Source organism: Python bivittatus, unplaced genomic scaffold (genome assembly GCF_059951505.1).
Source record: "Python bivittatus isolate LINGU-HERP-01145 unplaced genomic scaffold, Pbiv_v1 ctg000980_np1212, whole genome shotgun sequence".
Classification (NCBI taxonomy): domain Eukaryota; kingdom Metazoa; phylum Chordata; class Lepidosauria; order Squamata; family Pythonidae; genus Python; species Python bivittatus.
In genome coordinates, this window is record NW_028277125.1 from 39,129,819 (window position 1) to 39,152,061 (window position 22,243).

At 36.1% G+C, this 22,243-nt stretch overlaps 2 protein-coding genes across 2 annotated transcripts; both read right to left on the reverse strand.

Moving 5' to 3' along the window:
* Positions 1-674: 674 nt before the first annotated feature.
* Positions 675-22,189, reverse strand: CRYGS (crystallin gamma S). The gene is made up of 4 exons (XM_088132240.1): positions 22,144-22,189; positions 21,059-21,153; positions 3,882-4,124; positions 675-1,085 (listed from the first exon to the last, which is right to left on the reverse strand). The coding sequence occupies exons 1-4, from the start codon at positions 22,187-22,189 to the stop codon at positions 813-815; spliced, it is 657 nt and encodes a 218-aa protein (XP_087988366.1). The 3' UTR covers positions 675-812.
* On the reverse strand, positions 8,861-21,192 carry TBCCD1 (TBCC domain containing 1). The gene is made up of 8 exons (XM_007433526.3): positions 21,059-21,192; positions 16,414-16,774; positions 15,951-16,100; positions 14,503-14,869; positions 13,156-13,342; positions 12,541-13,038; positions 10,586-10,744; positions 8,861-9,287 (listed from the first exon to the last, which is right to left on the reverse strand). Exons 2-7 carry the CDS (start codon positions 16,747-16,749, stop codon positions 10,615-10,617), a joined length of 1,668 nt encoding a protein of 555 aa, XP_007433588.1. The 5' UTR covers positions 16,750-16,774; positions 21,059-21,192; the 3' UTR covers positions 8,861-9,287; positions 10,586-10,614.
* Positions 22,190-22,243: the final 54 nt, after the last annotated feature.

Here is a 22,243-nt window from a genome sequence, read left to right on the forward strand (position 1 = left end):
CCAAGGTTGAAAAACACTGGTCTAGATGTTGGGTTCCAATAGCAGAGACTAAAGAAATATCCTAAAAGTAAGGGTTTATCTTTTATTTAGACTTTCTCTGCATTTAACTAGTGTACATAAAATTACTGTTTGGCTAAGCCCCAACCTGTGAATTTCCATATTAGGTGATCTTTCAAGCCTCAGATTTCCAGATACATCTGGAGGACACCATCAGGGGGAAAGCTGCCCTATGTTTTTTTTTTTCAAATGGCTTCTTCTGTCCTCCCTAATATTTGCTGAAAGTGTATAGGAAAAAGGGGATTGTGTAGTACATCTAGATATCCATCTGTTAAGCGTAAAGAAAATGGAAACTTTGGAGCTGCCAATATGAAAGGCATAGCCAAGGAAAGCAACTTCTTCATGGATCTTTGTGCTCAGAAAATTGGAGCATCTCAAAAAGCTTCCTCAGAGTGATTCTGTTTACTCTTGTATCTACTAAACCAGTGCTTGAGTTATACAGGAAAGGAAGTCCTTAATGAAATCTACAAATCCCAGACACACGCACACACACATCTCATTTTTAACCATATTATTATCTTTTCTCTAAACCATAACTGAGGACATACAACGAAAGGTAAAAGGAACAGGCTCACTCCAATTCTGATGCTAAATAAATTTAATTATCTTTCCAAAATAGCAGTGCAGAGATTAGTCATCTCCTTTAAAGGATCACTCAAAGGGACACATATACCACAAATAATGACAGGCAGCATGAAGCCCACAAATATGGCATCAAGTCTCTATCACATCAGCTTCAGACTCCATGCAACTTATTATTCTCCAATATGGCGGAAGGACTGGACCAGTGGGGTTGCAGCCCCCCACTCCATGGGTTTACTGTATTCGCCTCTCTCCAGGAAATACTGTTTGCCATGGAAGTTGGCATGTTCATAGAAAACCCATGCCCCATCCACAACTTTGCAAGAATGGATTTCTGGCAAGTGAAACTTCTCCATCACAGAAGGGCAATCCTCTTTGGATTCATGCATTTGACCACTAAAGTCACCCTTCTCAAAGAGTTGAATCTGGTATTTGTCTCCACTGGTCTGCAATGAAGAAGAGGGAGAACATAAAGATTACTAAGAAACTGAGCACAGACCTCTCTGCCTTCTCTTAAAATGTGATATAAAATGGAGAATAGCCATTATCACAAATAACCTCTTGTGGTTGAAGATACATACATTACACCACTTGATGAATACATATATTCATTAGCTTTTACAAATATTCTAATTTCAGGAGCATCTCTGTTACATAGTACATCATAGTGATGAGTAAGAAAAGTCTATCACCAGTGGCAAGTGTTGTAAAACTACATTGCAGTTAATTGCATGTGGCCTCTATTTCTTCTGCCACAGTAGAACCTATAGGATAATCTTCCCCACAACAAAACTAGAGGGTATCTTACTGGGGAAAGCTGCTCTAAGATGTATCAAATTCTCAGGCCCATATTATAATATCTCTGTATTATTAATTTACTAGAATCCAAAGCTCTCATATCAGGTAATATCTTGACTGAAAAATTCTGAGGAGTTCAAAATTTGCCCAAATTTTGGTTTGGTAAAGTTGATATACTGATTTATAACCTTGGTCCTCTGACAGTACACGAGGGTACCTCCTTGCCTTTTGATTGTTTAATTGGTAAGGACACAACCCCTTTTGTCTTTTTCCATTTAAATTTCTGCTCTGGAGTGATTCCAGTGTGAAGTGAGATGATGATGATGATGATGATGATGATGATGATGATGATGATGATGATGATGATGATTCAGGGGCTACAGAAAAATGTATTGATCTAAGTAGATCTACATCTACATATATCTTCTACTGCCTGAAAATAAGGAAGAAGTAGGTGTATGTATGTGTACCCACACATACATTAGACCCTCGGTGTTATAGTTTTCAGTTCAGCAGACTTCAGATGTAATGGAAATAGTTTTTAGGCAATAGTGGACTTTGCCCCAAACAACAAACAAAGTCCATTGTTCTTGAAGCAGTCTGAACAATGTTCCATATTTCCCTTTAAAAATTGGCATGGTTTCTCATATGCTTCAGTTTGAGTTCCAGATGAATTAACTGCCAATGTTAGTGTTTGAAATAGTGTTTGTAGGTAAAATTTCAAGCATTTCATCAAACATGGCTGGGGGTGAGGGAGCATCAAAGAAAAAGAGCAAATATTTGTAAACTAAAACCTAAGAGTTGACTGAAAAATTAGAATCAGGAGGGTCAATTGCACATGTTTATGATTAGTGTGGTGTAAAAATAAGCTGTCAGATGCTCATAAACCAAAAGATAAGCTTAAGATATAAATGCTATTAGTAAAACAGAGCAAGAAAACAAATGAAAATGGCACAGAAAACAGCACTTAGTGAAGCAACATTCACGAGGCAGTGAGACTAAGATCAGCAGCTAGCATAATAGCAGACCACATGAGAATAAGTTTCAAAGCCAGTGATGAATAGCTTTGCAGTTTTGTAAATGTCATGGAACTGTTAACAAGTGAAGCTTTAAGTACACCAACAGAAGAAACAGAACCATTCAAGAAAAGTTTATATAAACAAATTGATGTCACAAATTTACAATGCCAATAAGTCTTGGCATTTGGTTCCCAAGGACACTCAGACCTTTAAATATGAATATCAACAGCAGCAGGGTGAAAAATCAGAAAAGGGAGAATCTCAGCATCACTTTCTGCAAACACCAGTGGATTGCACAGATGAATGCCAGTCAGTGCGGGCAAGTTGTGTTGTCCAACAATGTTGAAAAACATGCATCAACTGCAAACTATACACTTTGTAATTTTAGGGAGATAAGCATACAGAAGCAACACGTTTCCTAGATTCAATTAAAATTGGGTCACTTTCTTCAAACCAATCAGTTGTCCAACCAAAATCTAGAACTTTTCCAGATGTCTATCATTAAAGTAGATTTTCTCATGTACAGTACAAGTGTGTGTTTTGGGCCTCAAAAATCCCACTCACCATTTGGCAAACATTTGGATTTAATGGAAATCCCTTCCCTGCCATTAGTTCGCTAAATCAAGAAGGAGATGGTACTCCTGGACTTTGGGGGAATTCTATACTTTATTTTCAGGATATATCTTCTGGAAATCTGGTAAAATTAGTTATTTGGTTCCTCTTTTGGTATTTTCTGACATTTTTATTTTGCTTTTTTAAAGTCTTTTACCATTTTTAATTTTCTTATTCAATGTATTCATTTTTTTTTCTGTTTCATTCATTCATCAAATATAACTTCCTTTTCTATTAGCCAAACTACAATGTGATTTTCATCTCTCAGCTAGGATTATTACAAATAGAATTCTTTCTTTATCTAGCAAGATGTCTTGTGTAACTTCTCAAGGATGTCCTTTACTTGGAACTATTGACCTGTCAGACAATGGAACGACATTCTGGGTATAAAAGCAGTTAGTGCTGAACATAAACTATTGTATATCAATGATATGTGGTATATTATGTATAATTACAAATTTTCTATGCCAAAATGTGTGTATGTGTATGCATGTGTGTGTGTGCATGTATGTACATATGTGAGTGTGTGTGTACATAAGTGTGTGTGTTTGTATGTTTGTATGTTTCTATATTTGTATACACACACACAACACTTTTGTATTGAATTATTCCGAGTTTCTAAGGCTTTCCTTTTTCTCAGGACTAGTGATCTTTTCTCCTCGCTTGTGAGTTCACTGCCCCCCTTCCTCTTCCCAAGGCCAGGTCTACATTCTTTCATGGGCAGTTTACGGGAAGTGAAATAACATAGTAAGAAGAGCTATATTTCTGAAATGGAAAGATTGTTGACCTGAAGTAAAAAACTATTCTACTCACCAACTGAATGGATTTGCAGGAGCTGACTCTGTCATTCAGGCCCATCCAGGAATGATACTCAGGATATTCTCCATGAGTCAAAACATACATGTTTCCTGCAAAGTTTGGCTGCTCGTAAACAACCCAGGCACCGTTTTCTACACGGATGGAATTGCAGCGGCTCAAGTCAGTGTGGAAATCCAAACAATCCCTATCAGACTCATAGCGGCATCCTTGGAAGTTCTTGCCTTCATAGAAAGTGATCTGAAACACAGATAAAGGAGAGAGAAATATATTTCTGTAGAATCCTAGAGAGTTTGTCTGAACTCTGTAGCAGACCAGCACCACCCAGAGCAATTCTTGCCTCTAAACGTTAATGGGAGTTGCACAGGAGCAATTGTAGCCTGCTTTGGATAACTATATGCCAAAGTTGCTGATGATACCCAATTATCTTTTGACCCCAGGCATTAAACCTCCAGTATAGGGGAATATATGTTAAATTTATGTTGCTTTTTAAAATAGGGGGGAAAACCCCACCTAACCACTGATATTTATATGCCAAGACAATGCCCAAACTGACAGAAGATTCCCCTATTCTTTTTATTAAAAGATATGACCAACTGCCATGGGAAGTGCTGGTTATCCTCAATTACAGTAATCAAGAGATTCATAATGGCATCATCCAGCTAGAGCTTCATCCAGTTTTGGTGAAATGATTGACAGGGCTTCTGGATGAACAGCTCGTAGCACTACCAATAAAAGGCATGGTGCAGGGATTCTCTCTTTCTCTCCTTTGAGTCTTTCCACAGGATGCAGTTTTATGGATCTCCACTTTATTTATTTATTTATTTGCATAATTTATTAGCTGCCCGTCTCACTTTTTCAAGCTACTCTGGCCTGCGTACAACAGGGTTAAAGAACAGTCAATAAATACATTAAAAAGCATAAAAAATATAAAAAACCAAACTAAAACAGAAAACAATAGGCGAAGGGATGTTAAAAGAATGGAGCCACCTCACTTTGCTGGCATAATGATGCCTTGTCCTGACATTTTGCTACTCTGTGTGTTTGGGCCTGCCTGGCATTTTGCAGTATGAAGAACAGTAAGATACAATGCTTGAATTATGGCTTGGGAACAAAATAAGACCAGTGTCATGGGGACAGAGGGTAAAATTGGGTTTGCAAGGTTATTCCAGGTAATGCTATTAATAGCGAATGAAGAAGGGCTCTCCATTTGTTGTTTTCCATTTGGGTAAGAACAGAAGTAAGAAAGCAGTGTAATATGGTGGCTTAGGTTAAGGATTGGGACCAGACAGCTTCTATGAGCTTCAATGAGTTCACTGGGTGACTTTGGAGCAGTCATCATCTCTCAACCCATCTCTCTCTTAGGGTTGTTGTTAAGGGGATAAAATGAGGAAAATATCCATGTACAACACTTGATCTTCCAGAAGAAATGCAAGATATAGATGTGATCTATTATTGTTGTTTGTTCTTGTTATTATTGATATTATTTTTATTTAGTTAGTTGTTTTATCTATAAATCAAAGTTATACACCACCCATCTCATTATACAGGTGACTCTAGGTGGCTCACAAATAAAAATCATAAAAACAGTAAAAAACTTACAAAAATAAAGTTAACAGACAGAAAGTATCCTCAAGTCACCAGCAACCCCCTGCACATATTTTGAAAAGCTTTCAACTTGCATGTCAGAATGATAGTGAAACTTGAGCCTCTTCATGGCATTTTATTTAAAGCAAAACATGGGAAAGCATTCAGCTAGGTACTTCTCTACTTCAAATTGGGTGATAGAGTTTCAAAAAACAGCTTCAATTAATTGCTCAGAACACATCGTTTTTATAAGTTTAAGGTGATCCATTCCCAAGGAGCTGTTCAGAGGTACAGTTTTTGTAAATCAACCCCAAAATCCAAAGCACCAAGGAAACCTTCCTTCTTTGTTCATTTATTCTCACTCATAGTAAACCCTGGATAATTATGAACTTCCCTGCTGAGATTCTAATCCTGAACTTGCTCAGTAAACAGTTCTACCTGTTGAGTAATGTGAAGGAAATATTATCTGTACCTGGATGGCACTACAGATTCAAGTGATCGTCTGGTTATATTTACCTTCTATAACTTATAAAAAGAATATATGAATGGAACAGCTGGAAATACTTATTCTCCACATGGTATGTGGAACATGCTTTGTCAAGATGAGGCACATCTTCTGTGCAATATTATTGATCCTAATGCAAGAATAAATCTGCATGTCAAGATCACCTCAGTAACTCTCAGAATCTCTGTATCTTATCTTCTACAGAATGAAGAAGCAAACAAACATCAAAATGTAGGGTGTATCTGATACTCTTAACGATGCCATCTTCAAATACGGATAGACCTTAATTTGACAAAATAGTAGCTGTTTCGACGAAAGCTAGGAAAATCCACTGAGTTTCAGGCATTCATTTATTCCCTAACAATTTGCTTTCTAAAAGATGGGACGCATCCTCCTCTTCTACTCTGCTTTTTATTTCAGTTCTGCCAAGCTCTCCAGCAGGTTGCATCTTGAGATGTTATCTTCTTACAAGCTAAAGGACAGAAGAAAGATATCCTAAAACCATAACTTACCCTGCTTCCAGTTTTATACATGATCAACGTTGGGTGCAATATTCCTAAAGAGCCTAGAAGTAACTGCAAGAGCTCAAACCAGGAAGCCTCATTTTATAATGAGTGCATTTTTCAGGATAAATGTTTGCTTTGTCATGAAAATGGGATCCCAAAATTGACTCAGTGATTCTGGGGCTATTCAGAAGTTCTAGAAAAACGAAGAGGATTATAAAATAAAAGCAGGCTTCACTGCTTCATTTCTCCCTTTCTTTTTCTTCATTCTAATGCATTAGCTTGTGAATGCATTGCTGAGTCAGAACTCCACACTCCTGTCAAAAATACTCAAAATAAAAAGTGCTTGCAGCTCCTGTTGAGTGATGGTGACACAGTTCCCACCCCTGTTTTGATTACATATAATAATGAATTCAACTACAGGAAGCTTCAGTGGAGCATAATGCCAAAAAACATGGGAACCATGCATGGATGAATAAAGTAACCTGGTGAGCCTATTACTTTATGGAGCAATAGTTTTAACTGCAGTAATACCACCTGCCATTGACTAAAATATCTCCCTAGCTTTTGCGTTTTATGTGTTTGCAAACTTTCAAGGAAAAAGCTACAAATGGCCCACAAGTACTCTGTTTGGTCTTTTGTTGTAGAATTGGCTAACCAAAATACTTCTTGAATAGCTCAGGAAAATACTGTTTGTAGCCGGTAATCTCCATAAAGACTTGATTTATGCATTCCATTTTGAGAAAATACAGGTAGTACTCATTTAGCGACCACAATTAGGACCATTGACTCAGTGTTAAATTAAGTGGGCACTAAGTGAAACCGCCATTGTGCTTACTTCAGCTTTCCTTTGTTTTACAGACCTGCAAAGGTCATAAATGCAAAGAGCGGTCACAAAGTTACTTTTTCATCACCATTGTAACTGCGAACAGTTGCTAAAGGAGGACTACCTGTATATCTAAAACTGATGTTATATAGGTTTTGGGATTGATCACAGGATCTTTCCAAGCCTGCCATTTTTTAATTTAAGATTGTATAAGCAAGGATTTCAGTATGAGTGTCTAAGGATACTGCTTATGGGGTCTGACCAAGGACAATAGGTGGGCCATGTTCTAGAAATGTTCAACAAGATCCAGGATAGTCCAAGAAGGCATGGGGACAGTGGATATGGCTCATCTTTCTTTCTCTCTACTCACTAGGCAAAGGTAGGAGTAAGCCATAAAACAACAAAAACCAAGTTTTACCTGAGCGTGTTCACACCATTCAATGCAAGCTAGGGTCCTTAACCTAGAGATTAACTTGCAAATCAACATACTGGTGCCCACATTCCATCACCTCTGAGTTGCATACTGTGTATTGCCAGCATACGTAATTGTAAGAAAGAAAATTCCATACTAAGATCATTACAAAAGGGACAGAAAATAAAAATGCTATCATGTGTATTTACTGTACATCAACTTCTGCAATATACTGTTCTGGTCTTACATTTGAAAAAGGATGTAACAAAACTGGAAAAGTCCAGTAAAGGGCAACCTTGTTTATTTTCTTACAAGAAAAGGCTGGAATGTTTAGCACTCTTGGAAAGAAGACAACTAAGGGGAAACATATAAAATCATGTAAATATTAAATCATGCATAGCATATGAAGAAAGCAGATTCTTCCCACTCTAATACACTAGGAGTACAAGCCATCCAATACAGGTGATTGGAAGGAGATTTAGAACAAGCAAAAGAAAACATTTCCTATGTGATGCATAATTAACTTTCGGAATTCATTGCCATAAGTCATAGAGATGGACAATGACTTTAAAAAGAGGTTAGATAAATGCATTGCACATAAGTCTATCAAGGTATAGAAGTCTTGAAGATTCAGTATTACCTGTGGGTTGAGACCATAATGCTGCAGGGGGGAGTTTCAGGAGAACAACAGGGGGAGAAGGGTATGTTTCCTTTTTCTGCTTGTGAACACTGAAGAGGCATCTAGTTGTCTCTCAGAACAATTTATACACAATTTTTTTCAAAAATCAGACCCTCCCCCATAGAAGTACTCCTTTTTTTCTGCCTTGAAACTCCCATCTGCCAGCTTCAGTGGCTGATCTGAGATTCTAGGGTTGCAAAAAATGAAGAAAAAATTATCCCTAGATCTGCCTATTTCTTTCAAAGAGGAAGAAACAACTTAGTCATATTAAGAGTTGACTACTGAAATCAACTTAGTTCTGACTGGTTTGTAATGACTAACTTAAATCTGTACAGTTCAATGGGTCTCCTTTAAGTCTGAATTCAATCCATGGTCTCCAAGAACCTTTTCCCAAAGTATATGGATGGTAATAAGTGTTATTATGTCATCAAATCTGAAAAAAGGAAACAAGACACAAAATATCATTGTGTCAATTTAATTAAATTTCATAGATGAAGTGCTAAACAACTGATATAAAAACATAACTAGAAACATTAATATAAACAATGTTTAATTAATAACAGAGAAATAATTCACCCAGCAGCCAGAACACCACTATCTTTACATCAAGAAAGCAACTCCTTTTCCTGCACATTTAAGCATGCTAGGAGCCTAAATTTTGCTCTAAAGTGTTAATAGCAAGATCCTGACTCGTTTCCTATAAAGATCCAGAGCAAGTGATGATACCACACACTGTGAAATATGCAGTAAAGTCCATTTCCTTCTTGATAACGCCACTAAGCAAATCCATGTTTCTAAATTCATTAGGAAAGTTGTAAGAGCTTTTAATCAGCTTGGCCCCAGTTTATTGTGAGGAACACACTTTTCACTTGGCACAGTGCATCTCCAGAACTGTAACAAAACAGAGATTTAGTTGTTGAATCAACAGTCTCATCACATTGCAATCACACAGTAGTAGCAGTTCATTTGATAGTTTCAATCATAAACACATAACACATAATAATAATATAATTACTGAGTAAAGTGCCCAGCTTAGTTTGCCATTCATTTCTAAACAGTAATCTTACATATATTAAGCAGTAACTGAATGTTAGCACTGTACAGAATACCGAAGAGACAAAGCCCTTGGTCATCATGGTTACAATGGATTATACATAATGATAAAAGAATGATACTAGGATAGTCAATAAACCAGAAGCAGAAAGTATAGCAGATGAGGTACAGAAATTGCTTAAGTAAGACTTTGCTAAGTGATAACAGTTTTGAAAAGGAAACGGTTTGACAGAAAAAAGTTAAAGTTGTTTGAGGCATAGTTATATAGCATAAATAGGAACCGGTAAAATTAATTAATAAAACAACTATAAGAACACGATGCCTGTAACTTTATTACTGTAACTAGAACATTTATGAAAAAATTGGGGGGATTATGGACGCGAAGACCATAATTTGTTTTTCTTCTGAGATATCCATATTTAAGAAAAAATAGAGAATGCCTGTTATATTTAATGTGATGAAAATAATATCACACATTTTATTTATGATAAGAAAAAGGAAGTCAGGATTTTAAAAAAAATCCTAAGAAGAGATAACTAAGATATTTATAATCAATTCAATCTTTAATTGGTAGTTTTTTTTTTAATTCTACCAATTAGAGATTACATTGATTACACATATCCTACAATGTCAAATATAACTATACTTCTAGAAGCACATTCCTAACCTATATCACCATAGCCTGAGATCAGATTAGCTTTAGACCTTAGAGTACAATTTGACAAAACTAGCTCATGCCCTGCTATGCTGTACCCTCTATAAGGACTTATAACTGCTTACCTGGTAAAACACCCAGGAAATTCTGATCTTTTTTGTACAGCTGTTATCAGATCAGTATGATTCAGTCTCCTTGAATGTAGCTAAATTTCATTATAGTGCCTGTAAAATTAGGCAGACTTTGACTATCCACTGACAAACCCACCACCAATTGTAATATTTTATTTAGTTTTGTTTTTACTTTATTGTTATTTTTAATGTGTTTTTGTCTGCAATTCTGGCCAGCGACCATTATTTATTTATTTGTGTGCGTGTGTGTGTGTGTGTGTGTGTATTTACAGAACAATAATGTTCATACTGTATTAAATTACAATAGAGTGTTTTTACATCTACAGCATAAATGTGACCTTTGAACTCACCTAACCACTTGGTTGCTTCAAGAGTTCTCCTATCCTGCTGCCTGTTTAGATCCTGCAGCAGGAAGTACCAAGCTATCAAGCTGTTGACGACTGCCTGTGTGGACTAGCCATTCATAGAATTTGTTTTCCACTAACATCTGGAACGTCTTCCTCTGATTCCTGAAACCCAGTAAAAGATTAGCTCTGTAGTGTACACATTTCTGTAAATATTCGTATCTGCTAAATCTTCAGCAAAACATACACACTGTCCAAAAGTTTTTATCATTATTAGAGGTTTTAATTTATTGTATGGTCTGGTTGAGATTTTTATAATATTAAAATAAGGCAAAATCATTTAAATCTATATAAAAACTTAAAATCAACAGAATGTTTCATAAAATGCTTCAGCAAGCTATTGTGCTGTAATGGTTACAAAGTTGGACTATGAATCAGGAGACTCAGGTTCTAGTCCATGGAATATAAATCTAGCAAATAAGTAAAAGACATTCCATTAAGAACAGGAAAAACAATAGAAAAGTTTCTACCCTTTTTATACACCTTAACAGCACCCCTACCCTTTGAGGAAGAAGTTCTAAATGAAGTAAGGCTAAGTAACAAAAAAAAAACTTTAAAGAAACAAAGTATTCCTGTTTAGTTATAGGTACATTATTAAATATTTTTTTAAGGTTATTGTAATGTAAGAGAAATGAATATTACATTCTACAAGAAAAAGGTGGAACACTCGAGACCGGATTAAATTGCAAATATTATATTCAAGGGAAAATTACTACAAGATTTTTTCCATTGGTATATTACCTGAGTGTTGACTGCCAAAATAGGTAACTCATATTCAAAAAATAATTGTAGTGGCAAACAAACTTCAATAATAAGTCAGTATTTACTTATTAAACAGATAAATAGAATGACCACAGGCAGGCAAAAAAGCAGTGGGAGCAGGAATGACTTCCGACTTCCTGCTGGCTTCCCCATTGCTTGTGGGAAGCTGGCAGGGAGTCAGAAATCACGATCACATGACCGCAGGGACACTGCAACGGCCACAACTTTGCAAATAAAAGTGAACATCGGGGAAATTTCAATTCCACAGGATTAATGGGTCCTGGATTTTTTATGCATTCTTTAAGTTAGCAGATTTTAGGTAGTGTCAGAATCCTCGCAAGATTTAATAGTAGATTTTAGTGTTGGCTAGTTGGTATTTGCTTTTTACATGCTGCGGTTCTGCCATTGTAAAAGGTGGGGGGGAATGGCGGGAAAAATGGATGAAACACAGTTAGAGGCAGATGGCTCCTTATCACAGGCGCTGGAATGCTCAAGGCCATACCAGCAGGAGAATCAGGAAACTAAGGAGGCAAGGGGGGTGAAGGAGGGAAAAAGTAGAAAAACAACTTTTGGCGCACACAGGCTTAGTCTTAGCAATGCTTTGGAACTGTACACTTGTTCTCAATAAATGAACTTTCTTTTGAATTAATATTGGTTGCAAGAGAAGTTACTGGACTTGGGAGTAGCAGTTGGCAGATCATTACAGGTAGCTTGATTCAAAAACTTTTGCAGTATGCTGCACCGTTTGGGCTAACTTGAGGATACAAACAGACAAACAGATAAACACAATGAGAGTTTTAGTAGTATATAGATAGCAAGGACAAGAACAAAAAAATGCACTGTGTGTCTGATATGTGGTGGCTCCTCTCCGTTCAGGAGATATCGCCATGTGACTGCCTGCACCTCGAGGCATTCAGAAGCTGAATTTTTTTAAAAAATTAAAAAGTGCCTTGACTGCAAAGATTGTCCATCCCCATTTATGGTGTGTTTTATATTTTATTTGTTAATTTCTAATTTCTAATTTTAGTTTTTATCACTAAATTGTTTAAATTATTGATTTGTATTAATATTTGTTCATTTTGTTCTAAAGCCATTACAACACCTGGTTCTTCCTTCCTGGAAAATTAACTGTTACTTACTTCGTCAGCCCTGCTTCCTTCACCGTTTTCTGCCAGATTCGTATCCTCTGTTCTCGTTGACTCAGTGCTTTTTGGTATGCAGGTGGCAGACCACCTGGTATTTCTGTTGTGTCTCCCTCCATTTCAAATGGAACAACAAAGGGATAAAATTCTGAGGGTGGGAGAAGTCTGAATACACCTTTATCACAGTTTTCTTTACATACTAACATTGGATTATCCCAATTGTTAGGCACAGTAGCTAGGCCAGTTCTGCCCATGTGATCCTCGAGCATTGGATAATGGGTATGGAAGGGAGCAAAGGTTATTGCTTGGTTACCCAATAATATGAGAGGTCTAGTTGGAGTGAGAACATGCAAAGTGCAGCCGGTCGTAGATGACAGAGACAGGCGATGGCAAACAGCAACAAGTCTGACATTGTCACAACTATGGAGATGTACTACTGTTTGTACTGGACCTAGGACAAAGGTGCTATTCCTACACTTTTCTATTGTTACAGACCTGAAAGAGAGGAAAAACAGCCAATAAAAATATAGAACATGGAAGATGACAAAATACAATCATCCATATTATCTTTTATATTAGATTGCAAAGGTTGACCTCTGAAAAATAACTTACCTCAATGGAGATAGTAAATAGATAAATGATTCACAGCAACGATGAATCTTCACATGAGTATCTTCTAGGGTAACAGAGCTCTTTGCTAGTGTTTGTTTATAAACCTGGCTCATCACAATCATACGGTGTACTGAAGGGACTATATGAGTATTACAGGCTATTTTAGCTCGTTTTGTTGTTCCTTCAACTGGAAAAATCATTAAAATATTATTTTTAAGAAACAGTTCTACTGAAGCCAAAACCTACCATCTAACTGTATCTTATTTCCCAACAAACAAAGAAACTTTCAGGAAGAACTATTCAAACATATATTCTAGTAAAGCTAATGGAAATAATTTGAACACACTCAACATTCAACATCACTCAATTTTCTTATACAAATTGTTAGATTTTATATTGTATGGTTGATATTTATGTACAGTACTCTGAAATCCTCTTTACAACAAAGGCATGGCTTCTAAATATTTAAATTAAACAAAAACATTACATTTCTTTCTGGTAGGTAACATAGCCCGAGCAGTAAGGATTTTTATTATGAAGTTAAGCCATAAACTCACCAATTTATTATCAGATCAAAGGCCCTAAATATCCCTAAGATGTCCAAAGAAGCATTTACCCATCTTCTATGCATCCTTAAACTATACCTTCCCTCTTAATGGCATGATGGAAATACAGACTGGTAGTCAAAGTGCACATTACATGAGATTAGGACTTCATATAAATATCCATTCTCAATTCAGACAAATATGCATAAGAAACTAATAATTGTTTATTCCAGACCCTGTTTAACTTTGTGAATTTTAAAACATTTCCCATTTATTATGTCACATTGCTGTTAAAATAACTGTTACGAATCCTAATTAGGACAGCGTCCAAAAAAGACAACTGAAAAAACTGGTATTGTATTGTCAGAATAGTCATCTAATGATACAGCCTAAAAAGGATTAACAATTCAAAGAAATAGGAGCATTTAGTATTTGATATGAATTAATGAAGCCATGATGAACAAAGAGTGAAATATGGACGTAGAAGACTCGTGCTCACTCTTTGATTCATATGATTTAACACCGTGGAATCTACAAAAGTCTTTACCAAAAATGAGTTTATGTGATTCCTAGATGGAAATGCTCCACACACTCCTATGTACATTTTAATTGGCATCTTAACTATACCTCTTCATAACATACATTTTTAAGCACTTGAAGTTTAATGTTAAATAAATATTTGAATAACTTTGGATTGTAAACTTTAACTAAAATATCCCTTGGTAATGATTAAATCTGGGTAGTCATGCTGGAGACATCCTATCAAGTACAGTAGGAAGTCTATGATCAGAAATAATTGTACCTTGCTGTGCCCATGCAAGCTTTCTTCCAGATGCGAGGCAGGCTGTTGTCCCAAATGGGTTCCCAGTCAGACAAGCCCTCAGCCACGATTCGAACTTGGTAAAGGAAAAGGCTTTGGAAAGTTTTGAGAAGCCACTCTTGGCATGCAATGGCTGCCAAAGTGCAAGTTCATGAAGACGGTGGACAGTCCTATTCTGATTCACACTTCCTTCAATAAGAAAACTAAGAGCTCGAACAGCCTCAGGTGATACCAGGCTATTGTGCATAGAATGAGAGGAGGCACTGAGCTGATCTGGGTCCAGTAACAATTCCAGAAGATCCTGGAGATGATTTTCAACGAAGTCATGGTGGTAGCTGTCATTCCAATTCTTATAACCAAACATCAAAAAAAAAAATATTAGAAACAAGAATCAATCCACAAAACCACATTCACACACCTATTCTCTAGGTATAAGCAATTACGATTTTGGACTGACATCAAGGAGACAAGGTTCTCATCCACAGAAGCTCACTGGGTGACTCTGAGCCATTCATTCTCTCTCACATCACAGGGTTGTTGTTGGGAGAAAAATGGAAAGATGGAGCATTACGTATGCCACTTTAAGTTTTAAGAAAAGGCAGGATATAAATGTAATAAATAAATATAAAGTATAATATAAGTAGAAGTAAATAATGTGCAGATTTTTTTTCCCATTCTTTTCCTGTTCATTTGCTAGGAACTGCAATAGGCATCTAATATAAAAAGCAGCAGAGAGCAGCTCTTCAATTTCCTTACATTCTTATGACCAGGGTCAGAGTGGTACATGCTTCTTCCTACTGTTTATTTAAAAAAGAAACCAAAAAGCTAGCAATTCTTAAGATCCAATCATGCTTTGTATGCATGTAAAAGATTCAAAGGAAAATATATTAAGAAGTATTAAGAGGTGTGGTAAGGTGCTTTGATAAAAGTCCATCAATTTACAATAAATATTCCATTTTTTCACCACTGAAAAAGAGGAAAGATCTATAGATTTAGCACTGATTATTATAGCATGGTCCATACTAACTGGGGATAATGGGAGTTGAAAATTCAACATATACTATGGGCACTACATAGGAAAAGATTGACTTTGATAAAACTCTCAGCATTAATTAAATAACACATACTTGGTAGCAGTATTGTAGAGTGATACAGTTTGCTGAATCAATTTAATTGGATCATTATTTTGTTAGTATTTGCTTGAATGTATACCTGGATATCAAATATTATTTTATAAGTGTTCATACTATATATAATGCCACTTTTTTATAAAACAAATATTTTGTTTAATTATTTCAGTATGCAATGTATGAAAGAATTTCAGAAGCACATTATAATTTTATAAGTTACTCCTAAATTATCTTCAAACAAAAGCATAGAGACTCCTTCCACAAGGAGAAATTCTTGGAGGACAGCAGTTCAAACAATACCTTAATCTGATTGGCAGATTCTTTTGTCCCACTGTAAGATTTAGACCTAGGATTTGGCCACTCGTCTCCAAGAAGGGATGTCCTCAAGGAAACCTTGTTTAATTGCTGAATATAAAGGAACAGCAGGAACTGAAGAGTATCCACAGATAACTAAAGAAAGATCCAAAAAGAGTTTAAATTCAAATAGAATATTTAGTAACACCGTTTTTCATTCAGAAAATTATTGTACTTATATGGAATAGACAGATAGACCATTGCTTAAATTTCAAATATCTTAAGGAATTCGAAAAACAAAACAAAGTCTGGTCCATCTATATCAGTCTTCTATGCTGCAGTGTACACCAGAAAGAAATAAACCATTTTTGGACAATGACTGCATAAGACATCAGAGCCAAAACTACTATTATGAACAGTAACAATTCATATTCCATAAAAATAAATTGAAAAAATGATTATTGCATACCCGATTCCTTTGCTTCTCTGTCTCTTCCTCAGTTGTGCAGCTAGATATCACTTCTGCCCATTCAAGTCGCTCCTCTGAAGTCCGTTCAACAAGACTGTCAAACAATTCAAAATATAGCCAAGCCAGGTCTCTCTCTAACTGTAGTTTTCCACAAGCAATGTGTCGCCACATAGACCAGGTAAGGTATGGATAATAGTCTTGACCAGAGCGCATCCTGACATAGGTTGACATTTTCCGAAGGTAATGCATGCTAAACTTGGAAGGAGGGGGGATTTGCAATGCTCCCACTATGAAAGGTTCCATCTTCACCCACAAACTGACTGAAGATTGCTCCATTTTGGAAGGTGCAGAGTTTATACATCTGAATTTGAAAAAACATAAATACCACAAAATGCTGTTTCCAGGCCTGTGTCCAATTCAGTCATAAATGAAAATGAGTGGGCTATTTTCCCATACTAATTTCTCCTGATTACCTCATACTTAAATATTTATATCTTATATCTCAAATTTAAATATTCTCCTGATTATATCCTATTTAAATATCTATTACCAAAATATATACATATAGTTTCAAGCAAAACGTTTGCAATCCAGGACTGCATTTTTAAAAAAAATGGTGGGAAGGAAGCATGGTGCTAACATGAGTATTCACTGGAGGATGGAAAATATGAGAATGTTCATCCCAATTTCCCCTTTTGGATGTGTGCACTGGAGGAAGCATTAAATGTGTAAAACCTATTGGAGGTGATGCTTTTTTATTTAATATCACTATGGAAAGCTGTTGCCAAATTTGTTGCCAAATTTTAGCAGCACAATCATGAGATTCTGGGGGCATAAGGGCAATGGGCAGCCCATGGATTGCAAATTACTCAGTCCTATTCTACGTGGAAAGAAAATGAATAATTGGACATCTGACTTCTACATATGTTTAATGGGACTTGCCAGATAGTGGATCCTGGATGGCCCTTGTTCATAAGTAATTTTGAACGGCAGCTGTATTTTGAATTGAGCCAGAGCTTAGAGCCAAGCAGCTCTGGCTTATTAATTCTTTCTCTCTGATAAAAACAATGAAAGAGTTTGAACAGTCTTTTTTACTTATTCACCTCAGCAGTTCATTCAGAGGAAGAAGCAAATGAAGAAAACACTCCTCAAGTGTCCCTTGTATAATTTATTCATTAAATACAGTGATCTCTTTACTTTCCTTGCTAGAATCATATTCATCCTAGCAATTTCTCCAGTAATGACCCTGAAGAATTATTTCTAGAAAGTTGCAGCAAGCGGTCTGAATCTGGGACTGTAGAAAAGAACATTTGGGAGCCAAATCTGAATCAATCCATCAATCATCCAAGAGTTTGCATTCTCATAAATATCTCCATTTAAAAAATAAAACTAAAGCACATTTCAACTCCATTCAATGGTAAAAACAAACTGTTACAGTAATAAACATGGCCTTATTCTGATTTCTGAAATTTGGGAAACATAATCTTACTCATTTTTATTTTTTTCTGAAGTTTCAAGCCTCATTTTAAATACTCTGATTGTTAGTTTGAATATGTTGCATCTCTTGTAAACTGCCACTAAGTAAAGTAACACTGTATTGTAACTCATTTTTAGTCTATCCTTACAAATAATTCTTTTATTGCTTGTTAAGAGCTTCAAAAGGGCATCACTGATACTTTAGTTTTTAAGACTTTTGTCTCCCACTTTGCTTGATCTCATCTTTGAAGGATAAGCCAAGAATAATAACAAAAACAAGAATATACAAAATCTTAATGTAAAAATAGAATATCAAGTAATTAAAATGTTTGTAGACATCATCTTAGTATTTCTAAAGATGCTAAATAAAGACATATCTCAACTGCAGTTTGAATTAAATAAATTTCAATTAGTATCAACAAAAAGTTAGTGGCTCATATTAATACAGGTGGATATAGATTCCTAGGAGTCATCACTGCATAGGATGTCATAAATTTTTAAAAATTAAAATCTTATGTGCAAAATCTAAACAAAATGTAAGACTTGGTAATACGTTCATTATCATGGTTTAATAGTACAGTAGCAGTCATGGGCATCTGCAGGGGGGTCAAAGGGACGAAATGATGACATTGTATGATGATCCATGAGTCTTATCATTGTGGCTTCATCGCAATTTCTTATAGAAGCTGCTGAAAGCCATTAAAATAGCTTATTTATTAAATATCCTGTTGTTACTTCAAATGTGCTTAATTCAACTATCATGGGGTTTCATATATAGCTATTTTTTTATTTACACATAATTCCAAAAAGCACCAGAAAAGCTACATATTATGTAAAGAAGAATGATAGGTGTCTATGCATAACAAATTTTGAACATTACTTTGATATTTTCCCATTAAGACAATTACTTTGTATTATTAGAAATATAATTTTCCAGTAAAAAGTCAAAGAATGTTCAGTGGATACAAACTGAGTAAGCAATACATTTTTTAGTTAAAGAAATACCATTTCCTTTTGAAAGTAAGAAATAGCTGTTTCAAATCCATATTCAAAAATCATCAGAAGTCTGAAGAGAATGTATATAATGTTTGACTCCTGAACAGTCTCTCTTCTCCTATTCCTTGATCACTCAAAAGTTAAGCATGGGATAAAATAATTAGATATTTAATTGTAGATTGCAATCCTGTGATTTCTGAATTTATTTTACAAAAGGAATGGACACAAGTACCTGATGTCAGATCAATCAAGTTCAGTCACTCATTTATGAAACATATAGATTGTATCAGTTAAGAACTTCAACAATAATGGAAGAATGGTGAATTTATATTTCATATATTAGTAAAGAGATTTCATCATGTTATATAAACATTGATGTTAAACAAAAAATGTTCTTCTGAAAACTTTGAAAAAGTTATTTGAGAAGAGAAAATAATCAGTTTCATTGGAAATCACTATAGCATAGAACTCTTTTTGAATCATTATCAGTAAATCAAGAATAGCCTCTTTAAAGAATCAAGGCATCATATTACATTCTGCCAGAGTAATACTATAGACATTGCAGCTCTTCTACAGTGCTGGTCTAGGGCATAAAGAAATGGATACATATTATCTTTGCTGTCAGTGCCCAGATAATCAGAGTCCAGGCAGTTGGGTCAAATGTTTTTGAAGAAATTGGGAAAATCACCAATAATATTTTGTAATGAATCCTATAGTAGATTTACTGCCTATATTTCCTAATGTATATAAACTGGTCTAGCCCAAGAAATTTACTCAGATTTAATTGTTAAGTGCTAGATTCATGACTGTAAAACCCTGGAAAGTAAACTACATCAGTGGTATTTAAAAGTGTGGGAAACTGTCTTTAAAAAAATACTAACAGCTCAACGAACAGCTCTAAAAACTCTACAGTGAAGAATGAATTCAGTCTAATCTAGTCAACATTAGTTATACTAGTAACAATATAATATTTTTCTGTACACGTCATTTTGGAAAGAAAAATTAAATGTACGTATTTGAAATGTTTTTTTCTCAAGATTTGTGTGTGCGTGCGTGTCTGTATTTCAAATACTGTACACTGCTTGGGGTTGTTGGTTATTTTCCTTCTGAATTTTATTAACTTTTTTGTTCTAGTTTTGTTTGTTTGTTTTTTTGGTCTTACAAATTAACAATAAGAAAATTAAATGTCTTTTTTATTAGACATTATAGACATTCTCAATTGCATCAGCCATTGATGCAATCATTTATTGAGGCTTTGTACTGCACCATTTTGTTACTCAAAAGCCTAGTCCCTCCAGCCTGATTCTGCTACTTGCTGCAGGTTGCCTTCTGTTACAAGTTTGTTCTACTTGCACTTTCCATAGCATTGTGAATGGTCTCAGTCCCCAATTTGATAGCTCCTGTAAAGGCTGGTGGTGACAGAAGGTATGCTCCCTTTTAACTACCTTCAAATTTGCTTTGTATTATTGTTGTTCTCTTTTATGGGCACACAAAAATAAATTTATTCCCTCCATTTCAATTCTATGCTGAATCTTTAAACTACTTATTAAAATTTGTGTTTGGTAAAATTTGATTACATTTGTATTATTTTATCTGTACATAGCCCACACGTATTTATATATTCACATGGCCAGTAAGCTAACTGCTGTTAAAATTAAGTGTACGGAGGCAGAATTAATGCATTCTTTGTTTCTTGGTTCAGGAGAAAGCGGTAGATGTGCACAAAGGATACGGGGTCTTTAGAATGAGAATCATGATGGAGGCAAGGAGGTAAATTAACCCTGAAGTCCTTGAGAACCATATTTGGCCTCCTGTGGGTTCCGTTATATGGGGAGACATGCTTGTAACTTATTTATTCTCTCATTCCCTTTTAGGATACGAATAGCAAAAATTAATCCGATATGCAACGAAGGACAGTAGGGCACGAGATATATGGCCGGCAGCATTTATTTCCGCATCTGCTTAGAAGCCATGTGAAAAGAAGTGTTAGGATAGTATGAAAGAGCGTCGGTGGGGAGGCTTTTTGCAAGAAAAAGAAGAGAAGCGACGGAGAAGCTGCACTTCTGATACGTTATTAAGCAAGCGCACACAGCGTCCGCTACGAAGCGGGAGAGATGAGGTGATGAAAAAGAAGATCGGCATCGCCCCTTCAGGCGGAGAAAGCAGCACTCACCCGCCTCCGCTCGCCAGCGCTCCTCCGCAGCCAGCCGCGAAGTCGCTTCCCAACGCCCACGGCCTCCTCCTTCCGCGCCTGCGCACACCGTCTGACTCAGTCACCTGCCGCCAATAAATACGCTCCTCAGAGAGGGCTTTAAAAGACGTGCTGTTGTTGTAGAACGACTGGACTAGCCACCAATCGCCATCCCCACATCTCTACTGTTTCGGCAAGAATAGGAATGACAGTTGAAGAGACTAAGAGTTCGCAACAGCGACCTCTCTAGACAAGGCGGATCAGGAAGGTTGACTCCATCCGCATTTCCTAATTAATCGAGCGCGCTGTATCATTAGTTATTAGTGCTGTTGTGAACAGCTACCTGTTTTATAGTTTTACATTTAATGATCACATATCGTATTTAAGTATTTCATAATAGTTTGACTTCACTTTTTATTCTTTCATATATACATTTTATTAAAAGTCGCTCCTTCTAAATACGAAGTGATTTGTCAGTGTCGTCTTCCGGGACATTTTTTGACTTCCCACTTTAGTCTACACAGGGTATAAACATTCAGACTCAGCTACGATCTCAGCGAAAAAACTTTCTGCTGCCATCTAGTTGTCATCCAGAAATTTGCAGCTGAGGCAGATAGCTCCACGTCTACAGACGTGTTATTTCTCCACTAATAGCCAGATCAACCAGGTTAATTTCCAGCCCCAGAGAAAGTCAGAGAGGTGCTGCCACCTGCTGAGGCAAATATTATTCTTGTATATTTTCCGAGGAGAGTATTTTATGTTTCCTAAATTATATTCCCTAGTCCCAGCCAGCTTGTAGCAAAATGTGCTACTATTTAAGGTGCCAAATAATTCTGATCTTCAGAGAACCCTGTCAGATTTTATGCACCGTCGGAATTACCGTTCATGAAACTGCGTTATTTTTTAAAAAACAAAATTGAGTTCTATGATTTTGATAAGTGACAGGCAAAAAAAAAAAACTGTTTGCTACGAACTCAGCATTAGGAACCAAAGACGAAACTCAGACTTAAACTGCTTTAACCTCTACGGAAGTAAAGGGGCGGAACAAACTCCTCTTTAAAACGTGCCTGCGCGTGACGTCATCAAAGTGCCTCTTGCCACGACCGAGCCCATCGCGTTCTCTTCGGCGTCCTATTTGGTTGACGTTACAAGGTTTGATTGGCCACA

What these genes read in the sequence shown, in the direction of transcription:
- TBCCD1 (XM_007433526.3), bottom strand. Translation starts at nt 16,749, where the DNA reads ATGGAGCAATCTTCAGTCAGTTTGTGGGTGAAGATGGAACCTTTCATA. An exon ending in CAGAGAAGCAAAGGAATCGG is followed by an intron (nt 16,101 to 16,413) that starts GTATGCAATAAT and finishes ATCTTTCTTTAG; the next exon opens with TTATCTGTGGATACTCTTCA. An exon ending in GCTTGCATGGGCACAGCAAG is followed by an intron (nt 13,343 to 14,502) that starts GTACAATTATTT and finishes TGATTTTTCCAG; the next exon opens with TTGAAGGAACAACAAAACGA.
- CRYGS (XM_088132240.1), bottom strand. Translation starts at nt 22,189, where the DNA reads ATGGGCTCGGTCGTGGCAAGAGGCACTTTGATGACGTCACGCGCAG. An exon ending in TTTGATGACGTCACGCGCAG is followed by an intron (nt 21,154 to 22,143) that starts GCACGTTTTAAA and finishes CAGGTGACTGAG; the next exon opens with TCAGACGGTGTGCGCAGGCG. An exon ending in CCTGCAAATCCATTCAGTTG is followed by an intron (nt 1,086 to 3,881) that starts GTGAGTAGAATA and finishes TCTTCATTGCAG; the next exon opens with ACCAGTGGAGACAAATACCA.